Here is a 25,000-nt window from a genome sequence, read left to right on the forward strand (position 1 = left end):
CCCCTAACCCCAACCCTAACCTCTCCCCCTCCCCTAACCCCAACCCCAACCCTAACCTCTCCCCCTCCCCTAACCCCAACCCCAACCCTAACCCCTCCCCCAACCCCAACCCTAACCCCTCCCCTAACCCCAACCCTAACCTCTCCCCCTCCCCTAACCCCAACCCCAACCCTAACCTCTCCCCCTCCCCCAACCCGCAGGGGTGCCCAGAGATAGGCTCGTTCAGAGCCTAGCTCCTTATGTTTAGAAGACTCCTATGTTTAGACGTATCATTTGTTTACCTCTATAGGCGTGGTTCCCGAACGGTCTCTTAGGAGTCTTCATAGGAAACACTCCTTACGTCGTTCGTAAAAAGGCGCTGTCCAGGTGCTGAAACGTGCTTCAGCGCCTGGACACCCCCCCCCCCAGACTAAAAATTTAATATTAAGAAAGAATATTAAGAATATTAAAGAATATTAAGACATTTTCCTCCGGTGGTCCATTCCATAAATTCCGAACGGTTAGTGATCTGCATGCAATAAAGAATGAGGGAGACATTGACATATCTTTCAACTCCTTCATCACCCAATTCGTGAAAATAACTTGAAGCCTGGAACGGCTGGAAGGATGGTTTCTCGTATTTTTTCTGTCTTTGCTCAGAGGATAATTCTACATCTGGCGTTACGGTAGTCTGGTCCATTACGGTAGTGTTGTCCAACACAGTGTGTAGCGTGACAAGCGAGCATTTGTTGTCACACACGATACGAGCTGGGAAGGCCCGAGTGTTTTCTCTCCAGATGTATTACTTGAGATAGATATGACGGAAATGTTTTCAACTCTCTACGGGCAAAATGAAGCTCAGGGTCCGCCAGGGTCGACGTCTCTGGGATTTGGACCGGGAAAACCTACTCCTCCTCTGCCGCAAAACCAGGTCCCTATGCCGGGTCAGCTAGCGCCGCAGCCCGGGGATGAGGGGCCTGTCCTCCGAAAGCCCGGAGCCATGAATGAACCTTTCTACTTGTTACGGGAGCTTCCTGGTACAGTTATTCATGTTCATAACTGTAAACAGTTATTAAACCTTTAGGCTGTGTGCTATTCATTACGTTTGCCTCGAAATAAGCATTTGTTGTAAGGCGTAAATGCATAGTACGATGTTTGTTGAGGTTAGCAGCAGGCTAGGCTGCCAGCAGTGGCTGCCAGGCTGCCAGTGGTGTTGCACTGGTGTGTTTGCACAATTATGGGAAGGTGGACCAAGAGTTACTTTACATCGCTTCTAGTAAACGGTCTGATATACAAGTAGGATCCACGGGGATTAAATACATGTAGTGTGTCCGACATTATCCACGGCAAGTGAAGTGGAAATAACCCAGGTTCTAGTTGCGACATTTAATGGTTTGTTTACGGTTATGTTGAGCAGTAACATTTTACTCAGGGATTCATGAAGTTCTGGTGGGGCTCAACCTCACTACTAGATGAGCTTTGATCAGATATGTTGTGCTATACGCGCAACAGGGGAGGGACCAGCAAAGGGTTTTCGTGTCGTTTTGTTTTCGTTTTTTTCCCATGTCTCGAATCTACCTCCACGCTGTCCATACAGAGAATTCTGACTCTTACGAATGTTTTGCCTTGCTGTTTCTCCTCAGGTTGCTATTATATCATCTTTGATATTTTGAAATGCTACATTTACAAATTGAAATACCAAAGGGCTTAATCATCCAGTACAGCGTATAGAGATGTTTTCACACCTATTAAAGCTGAAAACAGACAGACTCACTTGCTTAATAAGGATCATTCTCAGATTTTCCATTCTAAATTCAATGCTAAGCCATTCTCATTAATAGGGATGTGCAATAAAATGTCTTCTCTGATAAAGTCATGTATTATTGTTCAAGGTTATCTGTTTGATTTACCAGTGATACCTGCACGTGTTTACACCCCTAACTGGGATAACGCTAAATCTTTAACAATCTTTTTTTCTCAACTTCATGAGGTGAATAGCCACCAACTGATTCTCAGGGGTGACTTAAACTGTGTACCAAACCCCACTCTGGATCGCTCCAGAGCCATACCTGGTACACTGAGTCAATCAGCAGGAACTATGAATGCCTTTATCCAGGGGTACTGGGTGTTCTTATTCCAGGATAGACTATTTTCTGCTGGACGAGAAACTCCTCCCCTTATTATCTCTAACCAGAGCCCGATGGCGATGGCACTACTTTGCTTACCAAATAATGAGCTGCCACAACACACCTGGTGACTTAATTCACGTCTTTTGTCTGACGAAGATTTTGTTGGCTTCTTATCTACTCAAATTGACTTTGTGCTGGCAATGAAACAGTTGCCAGATACAAGCTACGTTACCCTCTGGGAAACGTTAAAAGCATATTTGCGTGAACAGATAATATCATATAATGTCAGTATGGACAAAAGACGGTCAGCGTGGCTTAAAGGGCCCCTATTTTACCACCAGGTGTGAGTGTGATTAGCCATTACAAGCCGTTTCAAATCCTTAGTGATATCACAAGTGAGAGTGTCCACCCAGATGTATGATGGATAGAGCAGTATACTAGTCAAACTAGTAGACTAGGTGTGAAGGTTATATTTAACATACATATAGGTGTGAAGGTTATATTTTGCAAATGTGATTGTGATGCATTGTAAATGTGATTGTGATGCATTGTAAATGTGATGGTTTTATCATGTATCGATCTTGTGTCTTCCAGTAGGCAATGAGCTGACAGGCAATACCAACCTCATCACGCATTACAACCTGGAGCACGCTTACAACCGCTTCTGCGGGAAGAAGGTGAAGGAAAAGCTGAGCAACTTCCTGCCAGAGCTGCCTGGTGGGTGATTGTGACGGCATGTTTGGATTTTGATCTGGTAAAACGGCTGTTACGGTGAATCAATGCCATTTTACACAACATACCTGCAACTAGCTAGCAGTGCCATTCAGGAGGTCCATGGTTTGACTTCCGGCCTTGACCAAACCTAGTGTGAGACATGGCAAAAAATCAAATGCTGTCTACGGTGATGAATGCGTGAGGCCATTCTCTCCATACCATGTAGGACCAACGAGCGTTTTTTAATGATTGCTTTCTTCGTCGATGAGCAGCCAAAAAAAAGCTGTGTTTAAAATGGAAACGGCTGCTCAGTGTTTGGCATTAAGACTCGACAATTAAAAATAATAAATTGATTATTGTAATTCTATTTTTTTATTGTAATTTTATTGTAATTCTAATACGACACATTTCAGTACAACTCATCGATTAATCTACTATTATTTTGACAATATATGTGTAAATGGACGGCATTAATCTAGTGTTTCTAACCAGTGACCACGCAAAGCGCTTCACAATTAACATTCACCCATTCACACACACTGATGGCGGTGACGCCCTGACGCCTGTCTGGAACGTCTTGCTCAGGGACGTCTTGCCGCCCAGCCAGGAGGAGGAGCTGGGGATCGACCTTCCAGTTGGCAAACTGTTCAGCCCGCTCTGCTGCATCCTGAGCCACTGCCCGCCGTTTGTGTCTTACATTCTGTGTGTTGTGGTTCTTCTTCTGTCTCCGCCTCCTCACCGCAGGGATGATCGACTGCCCCGGCACGCAGGACGGCAGCTCGCTGCGCTCCCTGATCGAGAAGCCCCCCGTGTGCGGGAACTCCTTCAGTCCCCTGACCGGGGCGCTGCTCACGGGCTTCAGGCTCCACACAGGACCGGTACGAACCTCGGCCCGCGTTCCCACGGCCTTTTACACAACGCGGGCACACGAAAGTCAATTTTGTGGATGTGGAAATATGTTGCATGAGAAAACTTCCTCATTCAAACATGCAGATGAATGGATCAATGCTGTTTAAAACCGACTGTACCTTGGCCGCCTCTTCAGGATGAGATCACACGAGGCAGTCTAGATGTGAGGCACCTTTGACCCATGTGAACTGATAATTCGTATGTGTGTATTCTATATCTAGGCTGCCAGCAGTGGCTGCTAGGCCGCCAGTGGTGTTGCACTGGTGTGTTTGCACAATTATGGGAAGGTGGACCAAGAGTTACTTTACATCGCTTCTAGTAAACTGTCTGATATACAAGTAGGATCCACGGGGATTAAATACATGTAGTGTGTCCGACATTATCCACGGCAAGTGAAGTTGAAATAACCCAGGTTCTAGTTGCAACATTTAATGGTTTGTTTACGGTGTATTCTGTGTGTCTTGTCTCAGCTCCCGGAGCAATACAGGCTGATGCACATCCAGCCTCCGAAGAAGAAGAGCAAACACAAGCACAAGCACCATCGACCGCAGGACCCCATACCACAAGGTACCACGCTCTCATCATCCCCATCACGCACGTCCTCACAAATGCTTCCTCGATCACCATCTTCACGCACACACACAGCCTCACAAACACACAGCCTCAAAACACACACAACCTCATGCACACACAACCTCACACACACACACACACATCCTCACACGTTCATGTCCCCATGCAAACACAGCCTCACGGGCACACAACCTCATGCACACACATCCTCTCCCATACACATTATCCCCTACACACATCCACACACACACACACACACACATCATTAAGCCCACACAGGGGTAGGGCTGCTCGATTATGGAAAAAATCATAATCACGATTATTTGGGTCAATATTGAAATCTCGATTATTCAAACAATTATTTTTGAGTTTGAAAACATGATGCATTTATTCATAATTTATCTCCAAAAAAAACACTTTGTAAATGAGAACTTTGAAATTTCCCCTTAAAAAATATACACAAAATGGTAAAATAGAAAATAATGTCCAGATATGAATCCAGCTGTTCTGCAATTTCTATTAATATATATAATATAATCGAGTTGAAACGATTTAATAAAGAAAACAAAACAAAAAAAATTATATATATATATATATGTGTATATAATTTTTTTTGTTTTGTTTTGTTTTGTTTATTAAATCGTTTCAACTCGATTATATTCGTTTGGTGATCGTTTCACTCTGAAATCGCCCAGCCCCACACGGGGGCTCCACTGAACTGCTCCGTTTCCCCCTCCACAGAGACCCCCTCAGACTCTGACCCCAAGAAGAAGAAGAAGAAGCGAGACGACGACCCCGACCGCAAGAAGAAAAAGAAGGACAAGAAGAAGAAGAAGGTGAGTGGTCCCTCTCTGGTTCATCCTCCTATCCGTCAATCCAAACGTTTTGCAAAGCTGTCCTGTCGTCATGACGACGATGCCGACAGTCAGTACGTTTACATGCACAGCTTAATTCGATTAAAGCCATAGCTCGATTATGCTCCGCAATTGGACAACTGCAATTGTCCGCGTATACATGGCGGTGAGTAAATCGATTCATTGGCCAAAGCGTGTCACGCCACCGTACGATAGGTGGCGCTGTGCCCATTTAAACTAGTGGTAATAGAGCCACCGGTTGACCTCTTTACGTCACCAGCAACAACAAACTCATTCGAGAAAGCGATGTTTCAGCAGACAGCTGTCAGTTCACTTCGGGTCCATATAATTTCTCCGACGCTCCATTGTTCCGACCTCTCGGTCGTATGCCGACTCCTCCGGCTGCTCTGCCGGCGGAGCAGTCCGCATACGACCGAGAGGTCGGAACAATGGAGCGTCGGAGAAATTATATGGACCCGAAGTGAACTGACAGCTGTCTGCTGAGACATCGCTTTCTCCTCCATGTCGCGTTTCAATCTGGACTTCAGAGAGTCAAAGCCAAAGTAAATTTCCCCCAATTCCTTTTCCCCATGGGCAAGATAAACCCGACTACGAGTCTTTACTTGTTGTGGAAGTACCAGAGAGTCGGAGAACCCGCCGCAGTCTGTAAGATTCATAATATCAGAGAATACCCCCGTCAGTTCGGCCGCGGCGCAATGAATGAATAAAGATTGTAGTTATTTTACAACCTCGTTGATGAGCAACATTTAGAAAAACATGGACTTTTAATTCAGCTTTGGGTTAAATCGAAGCCTAGTGTGTACTGAATGCACGTTGATGATGATACACTCCTTATAGGGGGTAACTACATTGGCACGACACCGGCTTCCTCCATCTTCTGCGCCAGCTTTTTAAATAAATCGCCGACCTAAAGTTAGTTGACAGCTGTCTGCTGAAAACATCTTTCTCCCACCGGAGCAGCCCCTCCACCGCCCGTCTGTATACATTCCCCGCCGCGGCACAATGAATGAATAAAGATCGTAAACATGTCGGGAGAAAAAAACATTTATTTTGACAGATGCCCGAAGTTACTACTTTACAACCTCGTTGATGACCCACATTTAGAAAAACATGTACTTTTAATTCAGCCTTGGGTGAAATGGAAGCGTAGTGTCCGTGTGCTTCCACCTTTAATGAATGCATGCCATGCGCGCTTCCGCGGCCGGGACACAATTCTTATAGGGGGTAACTACATTCACCGGCTTCCTCCATCTTCTGCGCCACCTTTTTTAAATAAATCGCCGTTTCTCGTTATCCCTTATCCGACGGCGGCGACAACAACAACACGACTATCGTCTCCTTCTACTTCCGGCTCACGGCCCCGGGACAAGATCTCGAGCATGCGCAGAACGCAAATCAACGCATAATCCAATTCGATTGGCTACATGCACGCTTAGCTCGACTATGACTCGCATTATCTAGGGGTCTTAATTAGACTATGAGTAACCCAATTCAATTCGAGTATAGCTCGACTAAGGTGTATACATGCATCTTAGTAATCCAATCATAGTTGGACTAAGCCAATAAGTCGACTTTCTTGAGTGTCATGTAAACGCACTGAGTGTTCCAACTGTATTTGTCCCCCCCCTCTTCCAGAACCGCCACAGCCCAGACCACCCCGGCCTCCCCTGCTCACAGCCCAACAGCAGCAGTCTGAGATAGACCAGGGAGACCGCCGTGTGAGTGTGTGTGTGAGAGAGTGTGTATGCGTGTGTTTTTGAGGTATTCCTAAATTAATGTGTGGTTGTTGTTTTTTTTGCAATGATGTATTACTGCGGTGTGTATGGTGGTTGTGTTGTGTGTGTGCGAGTGTTCTTTTTTCTTTTTTTTTGGGCGCAAAATCCAGATTTAATTAGTCGTTACAGAGCAGTGTAGAAGGCTAAAGCCATTGATACTTTGTCTAGTATGAATGATTGTTGCTTTTCCATTTTTTGTCTTTACACCGTTTCAAATTCTATTAAAATTTGGATTCTACTTTTTACTTTATTGTTACTTTTATACAAAAATGTGTACAGTTTGTTTCCCTTGGAATGACAGTCGAGCACTACAGAGGCTTGAAATAATTAGATTTATTGATAATGTTTTCATCAGGTGTATAGATAGAGATATATGCATATAGAACAGGCGGGGGGGGGGGGAAAACGACTTTCTAACTACAAACAAAACAAAATCAAAACACTACATCGACAGGTGAAAGGAACATTCCAGACCAGTTGGTTCTGGGGAAACCTTGACGTGAGGTTTCACTGCGGTCCACTGAAACGTCATCGCAACCAACCAGGTCCTGTGTTTAGCTTTACAGCCGCGAGGCCGGACTTTGGTTTACTGGGAATCCTGGGTCTCGGGGGGGGATCGAGGTCTTGGAAATGGTTTTGCTCGGGTACGCTCAAAAGCCAAAGTGAGGATAGTGAGGGTGAGACGGCCAATGGAAGTAAATTCAGCGAAATGGCAGCTTCTGCACTGATGATCTAGACTGCTTCAGATCAACTGTGGCGGGCTAGAATCAAACCATAGCCAAGTCCATTCTCTAGGCCACCTTACGGAGGTTGGCTTCGCGTCGTTGGTGGAAGTCCTTTGTGAACGTGAAGCAAGCAAGTATAGGGAAAACAAACATTTACAGAGCAGGTTTATTATTATTTTTTTTACTGCAAAATCAAAAAAGAGACATTGAGTACACGGTAAATATGTAGATGATTCATAACTAAGAAACTACAAAAATATACTACATTGATGATGATAAAAACACTTCCCTTTTCATCACTACCGCCACTAAATGTATAAAAATACACCCAAATACATAGTTTATACACACTATTTCATCTGTGTGCATAAAGCAGTAAGCAAGTGTTCAACAACCATGACAAGGTTTAAATTTAATCAGTCATCATGCTTCTCTTTCAATAAAAAAAAATGCGTTCCTACATATAAAAAAAAAAAAACCAGCAAACGTGAAGGTTGATCACAGGCACCTTCCTTCCTCGGTGACAGAAATAACAGCGGGACGGAAGGAGAGGTAGTTACGGTGTCTACCACCACCCTATCGTGTGCATATGTGTGTGTATACGCTCCTCTGCCTGTGTACATGCAGAGGGAATGCTAAGGTAAAAGGGGTTTCGGTGGAGGGATTATGCGTAGGATGCTTAGTAACTAGAGAGAGTGGCTGAGGGTTGTGTTCTACTTCCTGTGATTAAATACATCAGCGGCAGCACCAGGAGTCTGTATCGTTCACTACAGTAAGAGCACTTCTGCAACATCTCAAGAGAGTCGTTGCTGTTCTTTGGTATAGGCAAGGATTGCAATTGTTTTCAACGAGTCTGTGTACCGTATGACGTGTCTTTCAAGTACCATTGCACACAATCTGCATCCACTTTATCAGCAAAACATATGGCTTTTGACTTTTGAATGCTCCATGGCCCATTGAGCCTGACCGAGAAAATGAAAACAACATACAAAACAATGACTGGACTGGTTTCAATTCAATGTCTGAATGGGGATCTGTAAATACAGTGCATTGAAATCTTTAGCTTCGACAACAAATATCTTATCTTCTCTGTACCGCACACACAACTTGAGCTGTGACTGTACACACGCACACACACAAGCAGTTTGTATTTGACCTAATTGACCAGGAAATTTGGATACCCGAGCAAGGAAGCACATAACATATTGTTTCCTGTACTGAAATTGCATTGTGGGAAAATAATGAAAACCGGACCGGGACCACAAGGTAACACAACGTCCCTGTCCGTGGACGGAGCCAGGCTTGCCGCTCTCCTGACCGCACTGCCGGCGAGCAGCAGCGGAGCGTTTTTTTTTTTTTTTTTTTTACTGTTGTCGTTGGGGCCCCATGTCAAGGCACGTTTAACCCCGCCCCAACCCGGACCCCTACTGGGTGAGGGTGCCGCACACTCACTCATTCACTCACACATGCACGCTCACACACACACACACACGCTTACTCACTCACTCACTCACTCGCTCACTCGCTCCCCGCGGCGTCCTAGGCCTCCACGGCGGTGTGGCCGTTGCTGTGGCTCTTGTGTCCGTTGGCCTCCGGCTGGCTGAGCGCCTGCGTCTCGTGGCTGGCCGGCCGCTGCTCCCTGGCGGCGCGCTCCTTCTCCAGGTTGTGCCGGTGGTAGAACAGGTAGCCCGGCAGCAGGAAGCCCGCGAAGGTGGAGATGAGCAGGCTCATGTTGATCTGGAGGGAGGGACGGTGTCAGGGCGGCTGCTGCTGCTCAGAGTACTCGTTTGTGTGTGTACTGACGTGGGGGGGGAAACGTTTCCACCGAGTGTGGTGAACTTACACACCACCGTTTGAATATTTGAATATAACTTTAGGAAATATTGTTGTTTGTATACTCGCGCAATCCCAGTGTGGGAGTAAGTGAGTGCGTGAGTGATTGATTGATTGCTTGAGTGAGTGTGTGAGCGTGAGTGAGTGAGTGAGTGAGTGAGTGCTCGAGTGAGTGAGTGCGTGAGTGGTGTCCTTACCCAGTAGGGGTCCCCGGCGAGGGGGCCGACCATGGCGATGAAGAGCGGCTGCTGCAGCAGGGCGACCACGGCGCTGATCATGGACTGCAGGCCGGTCAGGGTGCCGAAGTGGTTGGACGGGTAGCTGGGGACCGAGAGAGAGTGAGGGTTAGGACCCACAAGGGAAAACCTCAACGTAGTGGCAGCATGTATAAACACTGCCACTGTAAGCACGTTGTGTTGGTAAGAGGTAATGTGAGAGGGTTTACAGTATGAAACCCTTTTGAGGAACGTTTGTGGGCCCGCATGACGGCTCCACCCACTAGTGTGCTGACCATGAGGGCGTGTAGCCACCCAGACCAAGAGCCAGATTTGAGATTTCAACCTATGCTTTGTGCGTTTGTCTCTCTCTCTTTCAACTGACTGCCCCTGTCCATGAAGGCACAAGAATCTGATAGAAAAGTCTATAAACATATCAAAAAAAAAAAAAAAAAAACTTTTCTGGATTATAAAATGGTGAAAGGTCTTAAAGCCGACTCAAACTGTAAAAAAAAAAGGTGTGTGTGGAAGTGAGACTGAGTGAATAGTTGTGTGTGTGTGTGTGTGTGTGTGTGTGTGTGTGTGTGTTGGAGGACTGGCCCCCTGAGGTCTGGCATGCAGCCGGTACTCACACAGCGGCGTAGAGCCCCCCGCAGCAGGAGTGGATGAAGCCTCGCACCATGGTGTGGAGGATGAACGTCAGGACCTGGACGGGAGGAGCCGGTGATGAGGAGGAGGTCATGCGTCAACACACGTGATGGGATGGAGTACATTCAAACACGAGACACACACTTTGTGTGTGAGCTGCGCGTGTGTGAGTGCGTACGAGCTTGTGTGTGTGTGTGTGTGTGTGTGTGCGTTTGCGCTTGCGTGTGTGTCTGCGCCCATGTGCGTGTGGTTGTGTCTACGCCCATGCGTGCGTGTCTGCGTGCGTGACTGTGTGTGTGTGTGTGTCTGTGCCCATGTGCGTGTGGTTGTGTCTACACCCATGCGTGCGTGTCTGCGTGCGTGACTGTGTGTGCGTGTGTGTGTGTGTCTGCGCCTGTGTGTGCGTGCGTGTCTGCGCCTGTGTGTGCGTGCGTGTCTGCGTGCGTGTCTGCGTGCGCATGTGTGTGTGTGTCTGCGCATGTGTGTGTGTGTGTCTGCGCCTGTGTGCGTGTGTGTGTGTGTGCATGACTGTCCCTGTGTGTGTGTGTGTGTGTGTGTGTGTGTGTGTGTGTGTGTGTGTGTGTGTGTGTGTCCCCTACCTGCAGCGGCAGGCTGTCGATGAGGCAGCAGATGCCGAAGGCCAGCAGCAGCAGGTTGGTGAGGATGAAGGCCCTCATGGCGTTGGTCACCTTCTGGATCTTACTGTCTCTCCTGGGGGAGGCCGACGGGGACGTGGGTCTGCAGAGGGACGGAGCACGGCCACGTCACAACCCTGATGACGCTGCGCACGGGATTCGAACCTGCACTAAGTAGGTGAGCGGCCTGTAGCAGCTACAGTTGTAGGGTCGGTTAAGCTTCATTGTTTCATTGATTGTCTGAGAATGTCCCATGGTGGGGGGGGGGGGGGAGAAAGGCTGGTGGTAGAAAAGTGACATAGTGCAGGTTTCATCAGCTGCTTTCCGGTGTTTATATCGACGTGGGAATTGCGCGTTTGTTTTGTTTGTCTGCCCAGTGTCAGTACGCTCCGTGAGGTCATCTTCGAGGGCGGTGTGTACCGACCGCACGTCACGTGATTTGAACTCTCCTCTACTTCTGGAATGATCTCTAGGAAGGGGTTTGTTCGGCTGCATGCTCGGCGAGAGTAAACGCTTTCCTTCACACTGATACGTCGCCCTCTCATAGGGACCTAACCTTTTATTTCTCATGCACTTTCCCAAAATGAACCACGTAATCACTTTGCCGTTCCCGCCGACCCTATGTTTAGCTCTCTCTCTCTCTCCTTCTCTCACTCTTTCTCTTACTTCTTCTCATCTCTCAGGGCGGGGCTCTTCTCCTCCACACAGTCTTTCATCCTCCAGTCCATGATGTAGCCAATCAGAGGGCAGGTCAGCAGGCAGAGCAGCTGCAGGGTTCCGAAGATGGACGAATAGAAACTCACTGAGGGGAGAAGGAGGAGAGGAAGAAGAGGGAACACAAGAGGTCACACTCCTGCTTTAGCCAGGTGTAGTTTTTCAGTTTGCCCTGCAGGTGTCTCCCTCGGTCCACTCGTTTGACTCAACTGTTGCTGCAGTTAAGATTCAAGAATTGTAAAGTCAGAGAGAGAGAGAGAGAGAGGGCGAACAGAAACTAACGGAGGAGAGAATGATTTTGAAACTTTACAAACCAAAACAAACTTTGTATTTTTGTTTTATTTGCTAGTTGTCTCTCAATTACAACTATAGGTTTCTCTGTTCTATTTATTCTTTATTGAGGTCTAAACCTGAGTGAATAAGTCTTGAACATACGTCTTCATCATACAAGGCAAACAATGCTCCCTTGCCCTTGAAACAAAGTCCTGGTTAATGTCGACTCACCGTTGTCCGCGGCTAAAAGCACCAATTCGTCCGAAGCTAAAGGATAGAAAAAGCAAAAAAAGAACAATCAACAATCAGTGGCAAGGAAAACAGCGTTGCATCCATCTCACTACAAGCCCTTTCACACATGCACTGTAAGCCAGACATTCTCCGGATTAGTATGTGTGAACGCAAAGGACAGAAGTTACCCGGCCCGGCCCCTAGTGTAAAGTCCGGAGAACCAGAGAGCCGAAGAATGCCCAACGAGCGAGTGGGTGTGTTTCATGGCTTTTCTTTCACGCGACACTAAAAAGCGTGAGTACAAAACACTGCTTATACCGCTGCATACATTATACATCACTTACTGCCTCCTACATGCTCCACCCTCGCCTAAAGGGTCTGGAATATCTCTGATAACGTGTGTGAACACGTCTGACTGGCTGTGGTTTGCATGTGTGAAAGGCTTTTCTCATGCGTGAAAGGCCAATAGGAGGGGGGGTCTGGGGCACTCACGGTGGGGGTCCCCCTGCAGGACCATGTACTCCAGCATCTTGTTCATGGCGCCCATGAAGAAGATGATCCGGAGCTGGGACATGCCCATGGTCACCAGACTCCACAGGAAGATGGGCGAGAACACCGAGCGACGGAATGGCACGGCCGCTGGGAGAGAGACAGAGAGACAGAGAGATACAGGGAGAGAGACAAAGAGAGATACAGAGAGAGAGACAAAGAGAGATACAGAGAGAGAGACAGAGAGAGAGAGAGAGAGACAAAGAGAGATACAGGGAGAGAGACAGAGAGGGAGAGAGAGAGAGACAAAGAGAGATACAGAGAGAGAGACAGAGAGGGAGAGAGAGACACACACACAGAGACAGAGAGACAGGGAGAGCAAGAGAGAGAGAGAGACAGACAGAGAGAGCACCTCAAGTTAATTTTAAATTATGCACGTAAATATACAGTGTGTGTGTGTGCGTGCCACTATGCGTGGATGTGTGCGTGTGTGTGCCTTCATGTCCGTGTGTATATGCTGGTTGTCTGGTGTGTGTGTGTGTGTGTGTGCGTGTCAACCGAGTGAAACTCACAAACTGTGGCGTCGGGCAGCTTCTCGGTGGAACGGCGTACGTCTCCGTTCCGGTCGCTCAGCCTCTCTCCCACCGCCATCTGCTCTGGGGAAGAGCCCTCCTTCACCTCCAGGATCTTACTGTTACACACACACACACACACACACACACACACACACACACACACACACACACACACACACACACACAGACAGACAGACAGACAGACAGACAGACAGACAGACAGACACGCAGACACAGACAGACAGACACGTACACACACACACAGACACACAGACAGACAGACACGCACACACAGACAGACAGACAGGCACACACACACACACACAGACAGACAGACAGGCACACACACACACACACAGACAGACAGACAGACAGACGCACACGCACACGCACACACACACACACACATACACAGGGTCAATTCCTCCTTCTATTCCTAGTCTGTTCCATTGCGTTGTAAACAAACATTGTTCCCTAGCCCAGGGGGAAGTTGACATTGGCCGATTGACAGCGGCCACTGACCTATAGTCCACCTCGTCCGGCGTGGGGAAGCCCTCCTTGGGCCAGTTGATGAAGCAGTTGCCGAACACGAACGCGGCGAGCCCCGCCCATATCCACATGATGACGTTAAAGGACACGCCCGCGTCATAGATGAGCTGGGTAGACGGAGAGAGGGAGGACTTACACCTAGATTCTTAACCTACCGTGTGTTCCTTTGTCACGTTTTATTCGATATGTTAAACATATTTATGTTCTACACCCTGTAAAGTTGTCAGAGGAAAGGCTTTCATCCTCGCTGAGCCTATGAAACTTAAACTTAAACGAAATGTAGGTTAAGTCCCGCACACACACTGACCCAGAAGAGGTACACACACAAAGACACACTGACCCAGGAGAGATACACACACAAAGACACACTGACCCAGAAGAGATACACACACAAAGACACACTGACCCAGAAGAGATACACACACAAAGACACACTGACCCAGGAGAGGTACACACCGACCCACATACACACTCACACACACACACACACACACACACACCCACATTGGTCATGCAGGTGGGGGCGGGGGGGGGGGGCTGCGGGTACCTTGACTCCGGGGAAGGTGACGGCCGAGGAGGCGTAGGAGCCGATCATCAGCGACATGATGGTGGAGCTCAGGCTGCCGAACATGTTGGGGAGCTGGGGAGGGAAGGGACAGCGCAGTGAGGGACACGCACACAGGGACACGCACACAGGGCCCCACGGGGACCCACGGGGACCCACAGGGACCCACAGGGACCCACAGGGACACGCACACGGGGACCCACGGGGACCCACAGGGACCCACAGAGACCCACAGGGACCCACGGGGACCCACAGAGACCCACGGGGACCCACAGAGACCCACGGGGACCCACAGAGACCCACGGGGACCCACAGAGACCCACGGGGACCCACAGAGACCCACAGGGACCCACAGAGACCCACAGGGACCCACGGGGACCCACGGGGACCCACAGAGACCCACGGGGACCCACAGAGACCCACGGGGACCCACAGAGACCCACGGGGACCCACAGAGACCCACAGGGACAGAGCAGAGTCTGCTGTCCTGCTGGGAGTCCATCGCAACGGTGGTGGTTTGAACGAGGTGTAACGAGGTGTAACGAGGTGTAACGAGGTGTAACGAGGTGTAACGAGGTGTAACGAGCGGTTGTCCACTAGATGGCGTGCAGGGAGCTGTACGGCTGCCTCCAGATGTAATGAAAATGACATGGACCAACAGACGTGGTGTTAAGGCAGTTCCTTTAGTGGGTTTCGAATGATGTTATCCTCTACCAATGGAGGGTGATGTGACGTAAACGCACACACACACACACACACACACACACACACACACACACACACACACACCAAGTCGAGGTGTCCCTGAGCAAGACACCACCTCGCCCTAACTGCTCCTGGCTGTCGCCTTGCACGGTTCACTCCGCTGTCACTGTGTGAATGTGTGTATGATTGGTTGAAAGTCGCTTTGGATAAAAGAGTCTGCTGAATGTAAATGTGAACATACACTCACACACATTACACAACCACACACACACACACACACACACACACACACACACACACCCTCCCAATGTATGGGGACATCACAAACTCAGCATGGACCGGTCACAGCCTCACAATCTCCTGTTTTTGCTGCAACAAATATTCTGCTAACTTCCTGTAAGGCGTGAATACACTGAATATACTGAATATACTGAATATACGGCGTTCCTGCGTGAATGTACGTCTGACGTTCTCTCGTGTACATACTGTACTTATATCTTGCTTTGAATCTCACCGCTTTGAATTTGCAGACGCAGATGTGCGTCTGCAAATTCAGTGCAAGCGTCCCCACCCACCCCCCCCCCCCAGCCAGACCTCCGTGTGCGCATAAACCTCAAAGCCAACACTGAGTTCAACCAGGGGTGGGTGGGTGGGTGGTGGGGGGTGGGGGGGGGGGCGTGCTGTAGTGCAGACGCATTAAAGGTGAAGGGAGTTCAGGTCACAGGAGTCACGGGTCCCGATGCTGATCCCTGACCCATTGTTCCGGCGGGTCTGCTGGGGTATTGCACTAGCGTTACCCCCTCCGCCTCTGCCCCTCTCTCTCTCGCGCTGCACAGTCGGCGGGAACTCTTTATGTCCCGGAGGCCCTCCCCCAGCAGGCCAGAACAAATCATATACGAGGCCGGCCTATTTACAGTAGTAAGGAGCTTAGCCCCGCACCAACAGCGCCCTTATTGTGCAGCGCTTTGATGCGCGGCTGAAATGGGTCAATCTTGATTAGAACGAATCACCTGCTTTGGATTTGGAGAAGGGGGTCCGTTGCGACTAAGCTGGTTAACGCCGGCACTTTCTTAAATTTTTTTTTTTTTCAAATTTTTCTTACTTTCTGTCGTCGCCATGGCATAAATCCCCCCCGACGCCCCCCACTTTCCCACCGGCATCTCAAGATTTTTTTTCCGCTGATGTGTGCATTTTTCCAAACCCACCCCCCCCCCCCCCCCATCCCCCCCCCGCCGTCCCCGTCCCCCCCCGTCCCTCTCACCGTGGACCTGGGAAAACCATGTTAATTATGGTGGACGGAGAGGGTGGGGGGTGTAAGGTGGGGGCTGACCCGTGGGCAGAACAGTATAGCGCTGTGTAGAGTGAGGGGGTCCATTTTAGGGGTGAATGAGGGCACAGTGGAGAGAGAGAGAGAGAGAGAGAGAGAGAGAGAGAAAGAAAGAGAGACTATTTGTTCTTGTTGGGATGTTTGATTGTACCATTTTGACTCAATGAGTCCGTTTTTTTTTCCCATTTTATCCGTTATTTGCTGCACCATATGCAAAGTTTGGTCGCCTATTTGCTAAGAGAGGGGATGATGACCGCGAGCATGTCCCTGAAGGACTGCCGAGAGGCGTTTTCTCCGTACAGACATTCCTCTCTCTGTGTGTACTGCCGAAGGTTTGCATGTGTAACACGTAGGTGACTTAAGTATTTATGAATATGCCTCATAACATGTTTTTGACATGTGCATATGTCAGAATAGGTGTGAGGGAGCGGGGGGGGGGAAAGGAAGAGGGAAAAAAAGTCCCGCCGCTTGAGGAAAACATTCTTTAAATACTAGGCTTCATTCAGGACTTGTGCGTATCCAAGTGTTCCACAGGCCCACATTGTTCCCCCCGGGTTCTCTGTATTCCCTCTGTATTCTCTGGGCACAGCCAAGACGTCAGGAATTCTGGCGAGAGTTCACTCTGAGCACACAGAGAATTCTGTGTGTATCTCACCTCCCGACGCGAGAGCAAAAAAACTCTCTCAGCCATGTGCCAGGAGGCCGGCACTGATGTCAGCACTCGGGTTCAACGGGAGACGGATGTACAGTGAAGGGAATGTATGGGAAATGGGAAAGTCACACACAAAGTCATACACAAAGTCACGCACAAAGTCACACACAAAGACAGACACACATACACAAACAAACACACCAACACACACACACACACACACACACTTTCAGGTGTAGCAAGCACCAAGCACCCACTGGCTATACCACAGCACCCACCCTATCCTGGTTTCGGGTATTTGTGGGGGTGGAGGGCGTTTATCTCGTCGCACAGAGGTTGGCAGAACGGTGGGACTGTGGACGGTTACACACTCGAGAGTCCTGGGTTGAGATTGCGAAAGCACTCAACACTTGGACCATGCTGCCCTTCCAGAGGGAAGGGCAGCATGGGACCGCAAGAGACAAACACGACCGGAGAGAAAGGAGAAGCGTGAATGAAAGAGTGCCGGCGGAACACAGAGAAAGGGATGGTTGTAGAGAAGGTGGGATGAAAGATCTGGGGATAAGAGAGGGTTGTGAATTGTTATTCTTGGGTGGGGGGCTGGGGTTGGGGTGGGGGGGGCTGGGCGGGGGCGGGACAGCTGCAGCAGCCCTAGCCCTCTGCTCTCGGTGAAGCTCACAGCAGGAAGTACCAGACCACAGCTGCACGGACCCACTTCCTGCGTGAGTCCCTCTTTCTGTAAATCCACTCTGAAGTCACGGGGTCCACACCTCTGTTCTGCATGCAGAGGGTCTGCTCATCACAATGCATCATGGGATTATTTCTTTCCCGTACTCTGCCCTATTCAGAGAACCCAAGGGAGTTGTGGTAATGTAAAGTCCAAAATCAACGTTTCTTCAACAGTTTGAAACACAATGTCTACACAACAATGACAAATCATTCCTTGATAAATGATTAATCAATGACAAAAAAAACCTTACTAATAACATAAGAGCTATACATCTGCTCCCAAAATGGCAGCGTCATTAAGATGTACCAACCCTATAGGCCTGAATAAAAGAGGAAACAAGGTCTTGTACCTCATCATCGCGCACATAGGCATTGAAACTGTGTCTTGCTGACCATAACTATCAAAAGTTATCAAAATTAATTGAGAGTTTACGCCTTCTTCCTCGTGCCACCATTTTGTGTGACATCCATTTGCCCTGATAACATACAGTATCTGAGCCCTGGTCCACTGCAGACCAGACACATTAATACCTCTGCCTCCTCCTCCTCCAACTGCCAATCCCCAGCAAGATAACAACACACCCGCCTCCCCACGGCAGCCATTTTTATCATACCAACGCACACAGCCTTTTGCCTCAAGACCGGCCCCAAACCACAATGTGGTGGACATTTATATCTTTAACTATCTCTAGGTTCATTGCGTCCTCTGCCTTGGACATAACGGCTAATAAACAAAACCGGTCGTTCAAACAACAACCTCTAGGTCACGTGAACCGGGGTCATGTACATCGCACTTATTCAGGTATTTCTAGTATTGAGAGAACAGCGCACGTGGTTGAATTTGAGTCGGTTGACAGTTGATGTGTGCCATGACCGTCTTTAACAACAAAGCAGTTGGCCCGCTCTCATTGGCTGCTGCCTAGCAATGCCCCTCAAGAAGGCCAATGGCGTCAAAGGCCAGTAGAGCACCTGCTCCTCAAGCCAAGAATACCTTCAGCCAGGTCTGGGTGTTATTATTCATGTTTCTCTATTACCCCACCGCCGGACGACACTGGTTGCCCCGTGGTGCCTTTGTGCTCGTCCTGCTCAGGGATGTCTGATTAAAAACGTAACACTAATGAACTTGAGGTGAACATCATTAAGCCCGTTGTGCAAGTAGCCCGTCCCAGGGTGTCCAGATGTTCACTGGTTCGTCCCCAATGCCTTTGTGCTTGTTCTTATAAGGGCTGTATAATATAAATGTACAGTAATGAAAAATATATCTATATATCTTAACGTGATGATAACATTACGAAGCACACCGTGACTCATATCCATGTCCTGTCCGGCATATCCTGTTTGTTATAACCATCATGTCCGGGTTTCAGCCGGTGTTCCCCGATGCCTTTGTGCTTTTCCCTTACCCGCTGCACAATGTCTTATGTAAACGTGCAGCGATGGGAACCCATACACGTATCATTACATAATGCTAAGGGGAGGACACTGTGTCTCCTGGCCCCTGCTGCTCTTCGGTTGTGCAAACTCACCCTGACGGCAGGGTGCGGACGCCAGGCTGGGGCCCCCGCGCGGCGGGACGTCCACCGGGCCGTACGAACAACCGTGACCTTCCTCCTCGCTCTACATCTGCCTCGCGTTAGACGATGCCGCGCGTGCGTGTGCGTGCGTGCGTGTGATGTTCTGTATGAGCGCACATGCACAGACACAGAGCACAGCCGTGGCTCCGGTGAGAGATGAAGAGGAGAGAGAGAGAGGAGAAGTGAACGAGGAAGAGGAGGGCCAATCGAACAATAGGGCTGGTTCTATCTGAGTGATTTGACACGAGGGGATGTGGGTGGAGTCTTTAAGGGGTGAGGGAGAGGGTGTGAGGGGAGTCGAGGGCTGTTATTGTTCGCAGAGCACGAGAGAGACGGAGAGTATTTCGAATTCACACTAATAATTTTAGGTAACAGGTGTGCCAGTGTGTAAGGCCCGGGCAGGAAGGGAGAGAGAGAGAGGGAGGAGGGAGAGAGGGAGCAGAAGAGAGACAAGAGACCGTTGCCAGTAGTGCGTTACGCCGCCTAAATCAGGGAACACATTCCCGCTAAAACACACACACACACACACACACACACACACGCGGTGCGAGCTCACAATGCAGAGCACTCTTGCGTGCAGCTGGCAGGACGGCTAGTAAAAACAGAGCTGGGGACGGCGCGGGCACCAGCTGACTCTCGGCACGCTAAACACACGCCCGGCCCGAGAGTACACAAACATAGCTGGAGAGTCACAACACAGAGGCCCTCCGTCAGCTGAGGGGGGGCGGGGGGGGCGGGGGGAGGGGAGGGTCCGACGGCTACCACAAACACAGGCTGCTGCTGAAGCTGCGCACAGCGACAACAAACACAGGGGCCTTCGCTTGATCTCGTGTTATGTAAGAGAGAGGGCCGGCGGGGCTCCGTGCACACGGTGACGGGGGTCACGTGCGTTTCCATTGGGCGAGAGACGCCCCGACGACGACGAGTGGCTTTGGGTTCAGTGGAGGCACATGAGACGACCCAGAGTGCCGGCTGCGTTTTATTTATAATTCATACTCTTCCATGACGCGGCGGCCATGGTTACCAGAACCCCCCCCCTTCCCCCCGGTCGGTCGGTGTCTGTTTCGTGTAAAACGAGTGGCGAGTGATGTCACCGGTCGAGGTAAGCAACACAAATGATCTGAGCGATTTGAGCCAATCGCAGCCAATAACCGGGACGTTTCGGGTGGCGAACGGCGCCGGGTGGATTTGGTGTCCCGGTCGCGGCCCTCTTTTTGGCGGCATTTTCTTACCGTGAGGGAGGTGAAGGTGAGGCAGATTCCTCCGAAGCCGTTGAAGGAGAGTGCCAGGAAGATGAGCGCCGACAGCACTGGAGGGGGGAGGAGCAGGGGGAGGAAGGGAAAGGAGCGGTTTATTTACCGCACAATCAAACGTTTGAATTCACTTTTTTTTTTTTATGGCATGCAAATTCCTTATCGCCATGTCATCTAATCCACTGAATGTGACCGCATGACTCAGGTCATGGCATTCAACAGAATTGGGAACTATAATCAGAAACCAGCAGCCACTTGTTTCTTAGTGCCGGTAAAAGGTTACCCATTTCCTTGCCAGATTAAACCCCTGTTAAACCGGAGTGATCAGAAGCACACTATGCAGGTGTGTCTTCTAGGTGTGCCTCTTGCTGGAGGGGCCCGGACGATGCTTTTCAACACGGCTGGCTGCGCGCTAACGCTCCGAAAGGCTAATCCCATAAAGGCGCGAGCGCTGGTGCAGAGCTCAGAGCTGGGTGACGGGTTCCTACTCACCTGCGGGGTCGTAGGCGGACATGGACATCATGACGCACGACAGGCCGAAGCAGAAGCTGAATGGGAGAAAAGGACATCTCTTTGATGAACATCATTCATCTGTTGCTGAGTGACAGTGTCACTCGGTGAATGGGTCGTTCGTGAATCTTTATGACTCATCCTTTGCATGGTTAATATTCTCCCTGTATATATCACTGGGGATTCAGGGAAGGATGTGGCTCTGACCTCACTTATCGTGGGTCTCTGGCTGCACAGTGCCCAAGGCAATGTGAGCAGACTGCTCAACAGTCTGAACGCTTCAACAGTCCACTTTATGATAACTTATCACCACATGTCTTTTTCCTAGACTAGAGTAATACAGGCTGCGTGCGTGCGTGTGTGTGTGTGTGTGTGTGTGTGTGTGTGTGTGTGTGTGTGTGTGTGTGTGTGTGTGTGTGTGTGTGTGTGTGTGTGTGTGTGTGTGTGTGTGTGTGTGTGTGTGTGTGTGTGTGTGTGTGTGTGTGTGCGTGCGTGTGTGTCTGAGTGTAACCAGGGTAGTCATGTGTGTTTTATGGCGCCTTTTTTGCCCTTAACACACGCACATTCTCAAACAGTGTTGTCACTGAGTTGTGTGATGTGTGTGTATATGTGGGTGTGTTTACACACAAATCACTCATTCTTCACTACTACTAGAATACCACACTACACACTTCCTCCCACACACACATCGGCACTCTCTCTCTCACACCCACACACACACACACACACACACACACACAGACACACACACACACACACACACACACACATCATAACACTAATCCAGCGCATAAGCCATGAACTGTAACATACTAAATAATAATCCACAACAAAACTATCATAGTAGTCTCTCTTTCAGGAAGTGAAAGTTAAAACCTGTTATACTCTTCTCTGGTACGCATTCCGACATTCCGCCTTTCACAAGCACACACACACACACACACAGCACACACACACACACACACACACACACACACACACACACAGCACACGTCTTCTTCCGTGAGGAACCAAAGGATGTGTGTGTCTGTGTGCGCGAGCCCTCACCTGCCGACCAGCCGGATGGGCCGCGGGCCGTACTTGTCCATCAGGATGCCCAGGGGCAGCGTGGTGGCGCTGAGCAGGAAGGAGCCGATGGTGAAGCCCAGGTTCAGCATCTCCTCCTGGTCCACGCAGCTCACCCACTTCTCCGCCTCCTGGCCCGAGCTGTTGTCCAGGGAGACCTCCAGCGAGTTGTTCTCTGAGGGAGGAGGAGGAGGAGGAGGAGGAGGAGAGGAATGAAGAACAAGACTGGGGTGTGTGTGTGTGTGTGTGTGTGTGTGTGTGTGTGTGTGTGTGTGTGTGTGTGTGTGTGTGTGTGTGTGTGTGTGTGCGTGTGTGATATATATATCGAGAGAGATATAAGGCTAACCTTCCAGAAGATGCCGATATCGATATTAGGAAGTAAAAAAATGACCGACACCGATACATCGGCTGATATTCAGAATATAGATATATTGGTCTGGCAAATATATTTCAATTCACAAAATGAGTACCAGAAATGTGTGTGATGTGATGTTCTGATGTGTGCTCATTTCTCTCCGCCTCCACATCACAGCAACAATTTTCAAACTCCCGACCAAATCAAAGTCAAAAGGACGACGGATTTCCATGGCTGTGTTGTTTTTTTGTTTTTTTTTACCTGTGCACAGGTGAGAGTAGAAGCCCTCCCTTTTGAGCATGATGAGCAGCGAGCCCCATCCCAGAAGCACCGCCGAACACAGCAGGTTCTCGATCACCGCCGTCACAGCCATCCACCAGCGCCTCCTGTAGGCCTGGAGGAGAGACGCCCCCATGGTTGCTGCTGCTAGAGGGGAGGGGGGGGGGGGGAAGGGAAGAGTGTAAATGAGGACAGACGATACAATACAGAGTACTTCAGAGAACACAGACGGTCAGACAGACAGAACAAAGACAAAGCAAAAGGATACAAGATGTTGGCCACCATGCACATTGTTTGATTATCTGGCTGTTTATAAAAAAAATTTTGGAAGTTGGTGCTAATTTGTCGATTCGCTCTTTATTTACTCGACGAGAGCAATAAACACTAATCTGCGAAAGAAAAAAAAAAACACGAGATTAATAACGTACAAAGAGCAATCAGGTACAGTGGAATAATAAGGGATTAGTGACTTGTGAGGGATCATCTCCACACGCACTGAGGCGTTCAGACAGCGCTGTTTGGGAGTAATCACGTCCCGCCGAGAGTGACGGAACTGCCCGGGGGGAGACTTCCGTGACCCCTGCCCTCATTAGCCGCGCCGTGGTTCTGGTAAATAAGGATTGGGGGGGGGGGGGTGGGGGGGGTGCCTGAAAGGTGGCTTCTCTGCTCTGCACTCGGTTACCTCTGCAGTGCCGCCCCCCCCCCCCTATGGCTTCACCTCCGATCCTCGTTCCGTCCGACCGTCCTCCGTGGGGTCTGAGTTTAGTTTTCGGCCCAAATAGTTGAAAGAGGCCAAATTCTTTATTTTCCCTTCTTTTTTTTATGTCATGTGCAGTTAAATACTGCGTTACACCGTTTGCAGACAAGAAGTAAAAAGAAAGTATCTGACTCTCGCAAATCCATGAGTCCAATTCCCTACTGGGCCTAGTCACATGACCCAAAAGCAAACAATGCTGGGGTAGATGAATGGAAGAGTTATTCGGATCAGTAGTAGGTTTCAATGGCAAGAGATCACACTCTAATGAACATATCTTGTGTCGTAAACACACACACACACACACACGCATAATACAGGTGACCGTAAACTTTAACTTCACCATGTAAACAGATACTGGGCCAAGGTCAGGAACAACCCCCTGTCTGCACACACAAACAGTGTGTGTGTGTGTGTGTGTGTGTGTGGGGGGGCTCACTAAGAGGCCCTCCTCTTGACTCTGTAGGCGCGTGCCTAGAAGAGGGTCTTAAAAGACCACTTTATGTCTGTGTGTGTATGTGAGTGTGTAGCCTGTGTGTGTGTGTGTGTGTGTGTCTGTGTGTGAGAGGGCGGGTAATGGGATCAGCCATAGCCCATTGCACTGCTTTTGTGCATGTGAAAAGGGGGGGTTCCATTGTGACGGAGGCCCCCCCGCTGACACCCCTATTCAGAGCGCGCGCGGTTCTATGGGCGCCCAATCGGCGACACAAAAGAGGGGAAGCCTCTGCGTAGGACGAGCACCGGGCCAATTTATAGCCCAGCAATTAAGTTATCTGGATACTGTCAGGGGGCACGCCGCCCGTGGGACTGGCCCGCATTGTTTTATCCACTGACATGTCCATATGGCTTCCTCAACACTTCCTCAGCGTGTTGGAGTACCGTCAGCCACACCGTTGCTGCGGTCGCCTCTAGAGAAGCGTTGAGGATGTTCCTCAGAGTTGCCGCTAGGTATCGACTAAAAGAGAATAACGAGGTGGAACTGCTACAAGATAGGAACGTGAAATACCATTCAAACCTTGCTGTACCGACCGACGGCGATAACAGTGTTTCTCTTTCTTCTGACAAATGTTACTTATTGCAAGTCGCGTTTGAGGTAAAAGTGTCCGCTTTAACGCCCTAAATGTAAACGTCAATGTAAATAGAGTGTACTTGTTTTGACATAGCGCAGCCTAAAAGTGAAGCCTGGATCGGGTCCGTACCGGTTTTGAACTAAGTCTAAATAAGGAGCAAACGCAAGACAGAGGACAACCTCACTCCAGACACCTGGGCTCTAAGTTTGGAGCGGCAGGCAGAACAACAACACACCTCGTGGTGGACTGGAGCTCGGCCCAACGCGAGTTCTCTGGAAATGTCAGAGGCTCACGGCTCACAGAAACACACAAGACAAACAG

General features: G+C 49.4%; 2 protein-coding genes across 3 annotated transcripts in view; one reads left to right on the forward strand and one right to left on the reverse strand.

The window, feature by feature from the left end:
• Positions 1-736: 736 nt before the first annotated feature.
• Positions 737-7,193, forward strand: med19a (mediator complex subunit 19a). 2 transcript variants are annotated; one of them, XM_084469961.1, is made up of 6 exons: positions 737-1,016; positions 2,703-2,825; positions 3,567-3,700; positions 4,202-4,298; positions 5,046-5,140; positions 6,815-7,193. In XM_084469961.1, exons 1-6 carry the CDS (start codon positions 797-799, stop codon positions 6,878-6,880), a joined length of 735 nt encoding a protein of 244 aa, XP_084326087.1. In that variant the 5' UTR covers positions 737-796; the 3' UTR covers positions 6,881-7,193. The 2 variants fall into 2 exon arrangements, with proteins under 2 accessions (XP_084326087.1, XP_084326088.1); XM_084469962.1 differs by having other exon boundaries at positions 2,706-2,825.
• A 2,019-nt stretch (positions 7,194-9,212) lies between these two features.
• slc43a1a (solute carrier family 43 member 1a) overlaps positions 9,213-25,000 on the reverse strand; it is a 17,672-nt gene continuing 1,884 nt past the window's right edge. The window contains exons 2-15 of the mRNA XM_084468980.1: positions 22,838-23,002; positions 22,204-22,396; positions 21,139-21,194; positions 20,626-20,702; positions 14,389-14,481; positions 13,815-13,948; positions 13,290-13,408; positions 12,721-12,867; positions 12,229-12,264; positions 11,677-11,812; positions 10,975-11,113; positions 10,360-10,433; positions 9,710-9,833; positions 9,213-9,416 (exon numbers count right to left, since the gene is read on the reverse strand). Coding sequence (XP_084325106.1) covers positions 9,219-9,416; positions 9,710-9,833; positions 10,360-10,433; positions 10,975-11,113; positions 11,677-11,812; positions 12,229-12,264; positions 12,721-12,867; positions 13,290-13,408; positions 13,815-13,948; positions 14,389-14,481; positions 20,626-20,702; positions 21,139-21,194; positions 22,204-22,396; positions 22,838-22,991 — 1,680 coding nt within the window. The 5' untranslated portion in view covers positions 22,992-23,002 and the 3' untranslated portion in view covers positions 9,213-9,218. The remainder of the gene's footprint in view (positions 9,417-9,709; positions 9,834-10,359; positions 10,434-10,974; positions 11,114-11,676; positions 11,813-12,228; positions 12,265-12,720; positions 12,868-13,289; positions 13,409-13,814; positions 13,949-14,388; positions 14,482-20,625; positions 20,703-21,138; positions 21,195-22,203; positions 22,397-22,837; positions 23,003-25,000) is intronic.

The sequence above is a fragment of the Micromesistius poutassou genome, assembly GCF_964030765.1.
Source record: "Micromesistius poutassou genome assembly, chromosome: 6".
NCBI lineage: Eukaryota > Metazoa > Chordata > Actinopteri > Gadiformes > Gadidae > Micromesistius > Micromesistius poutassou.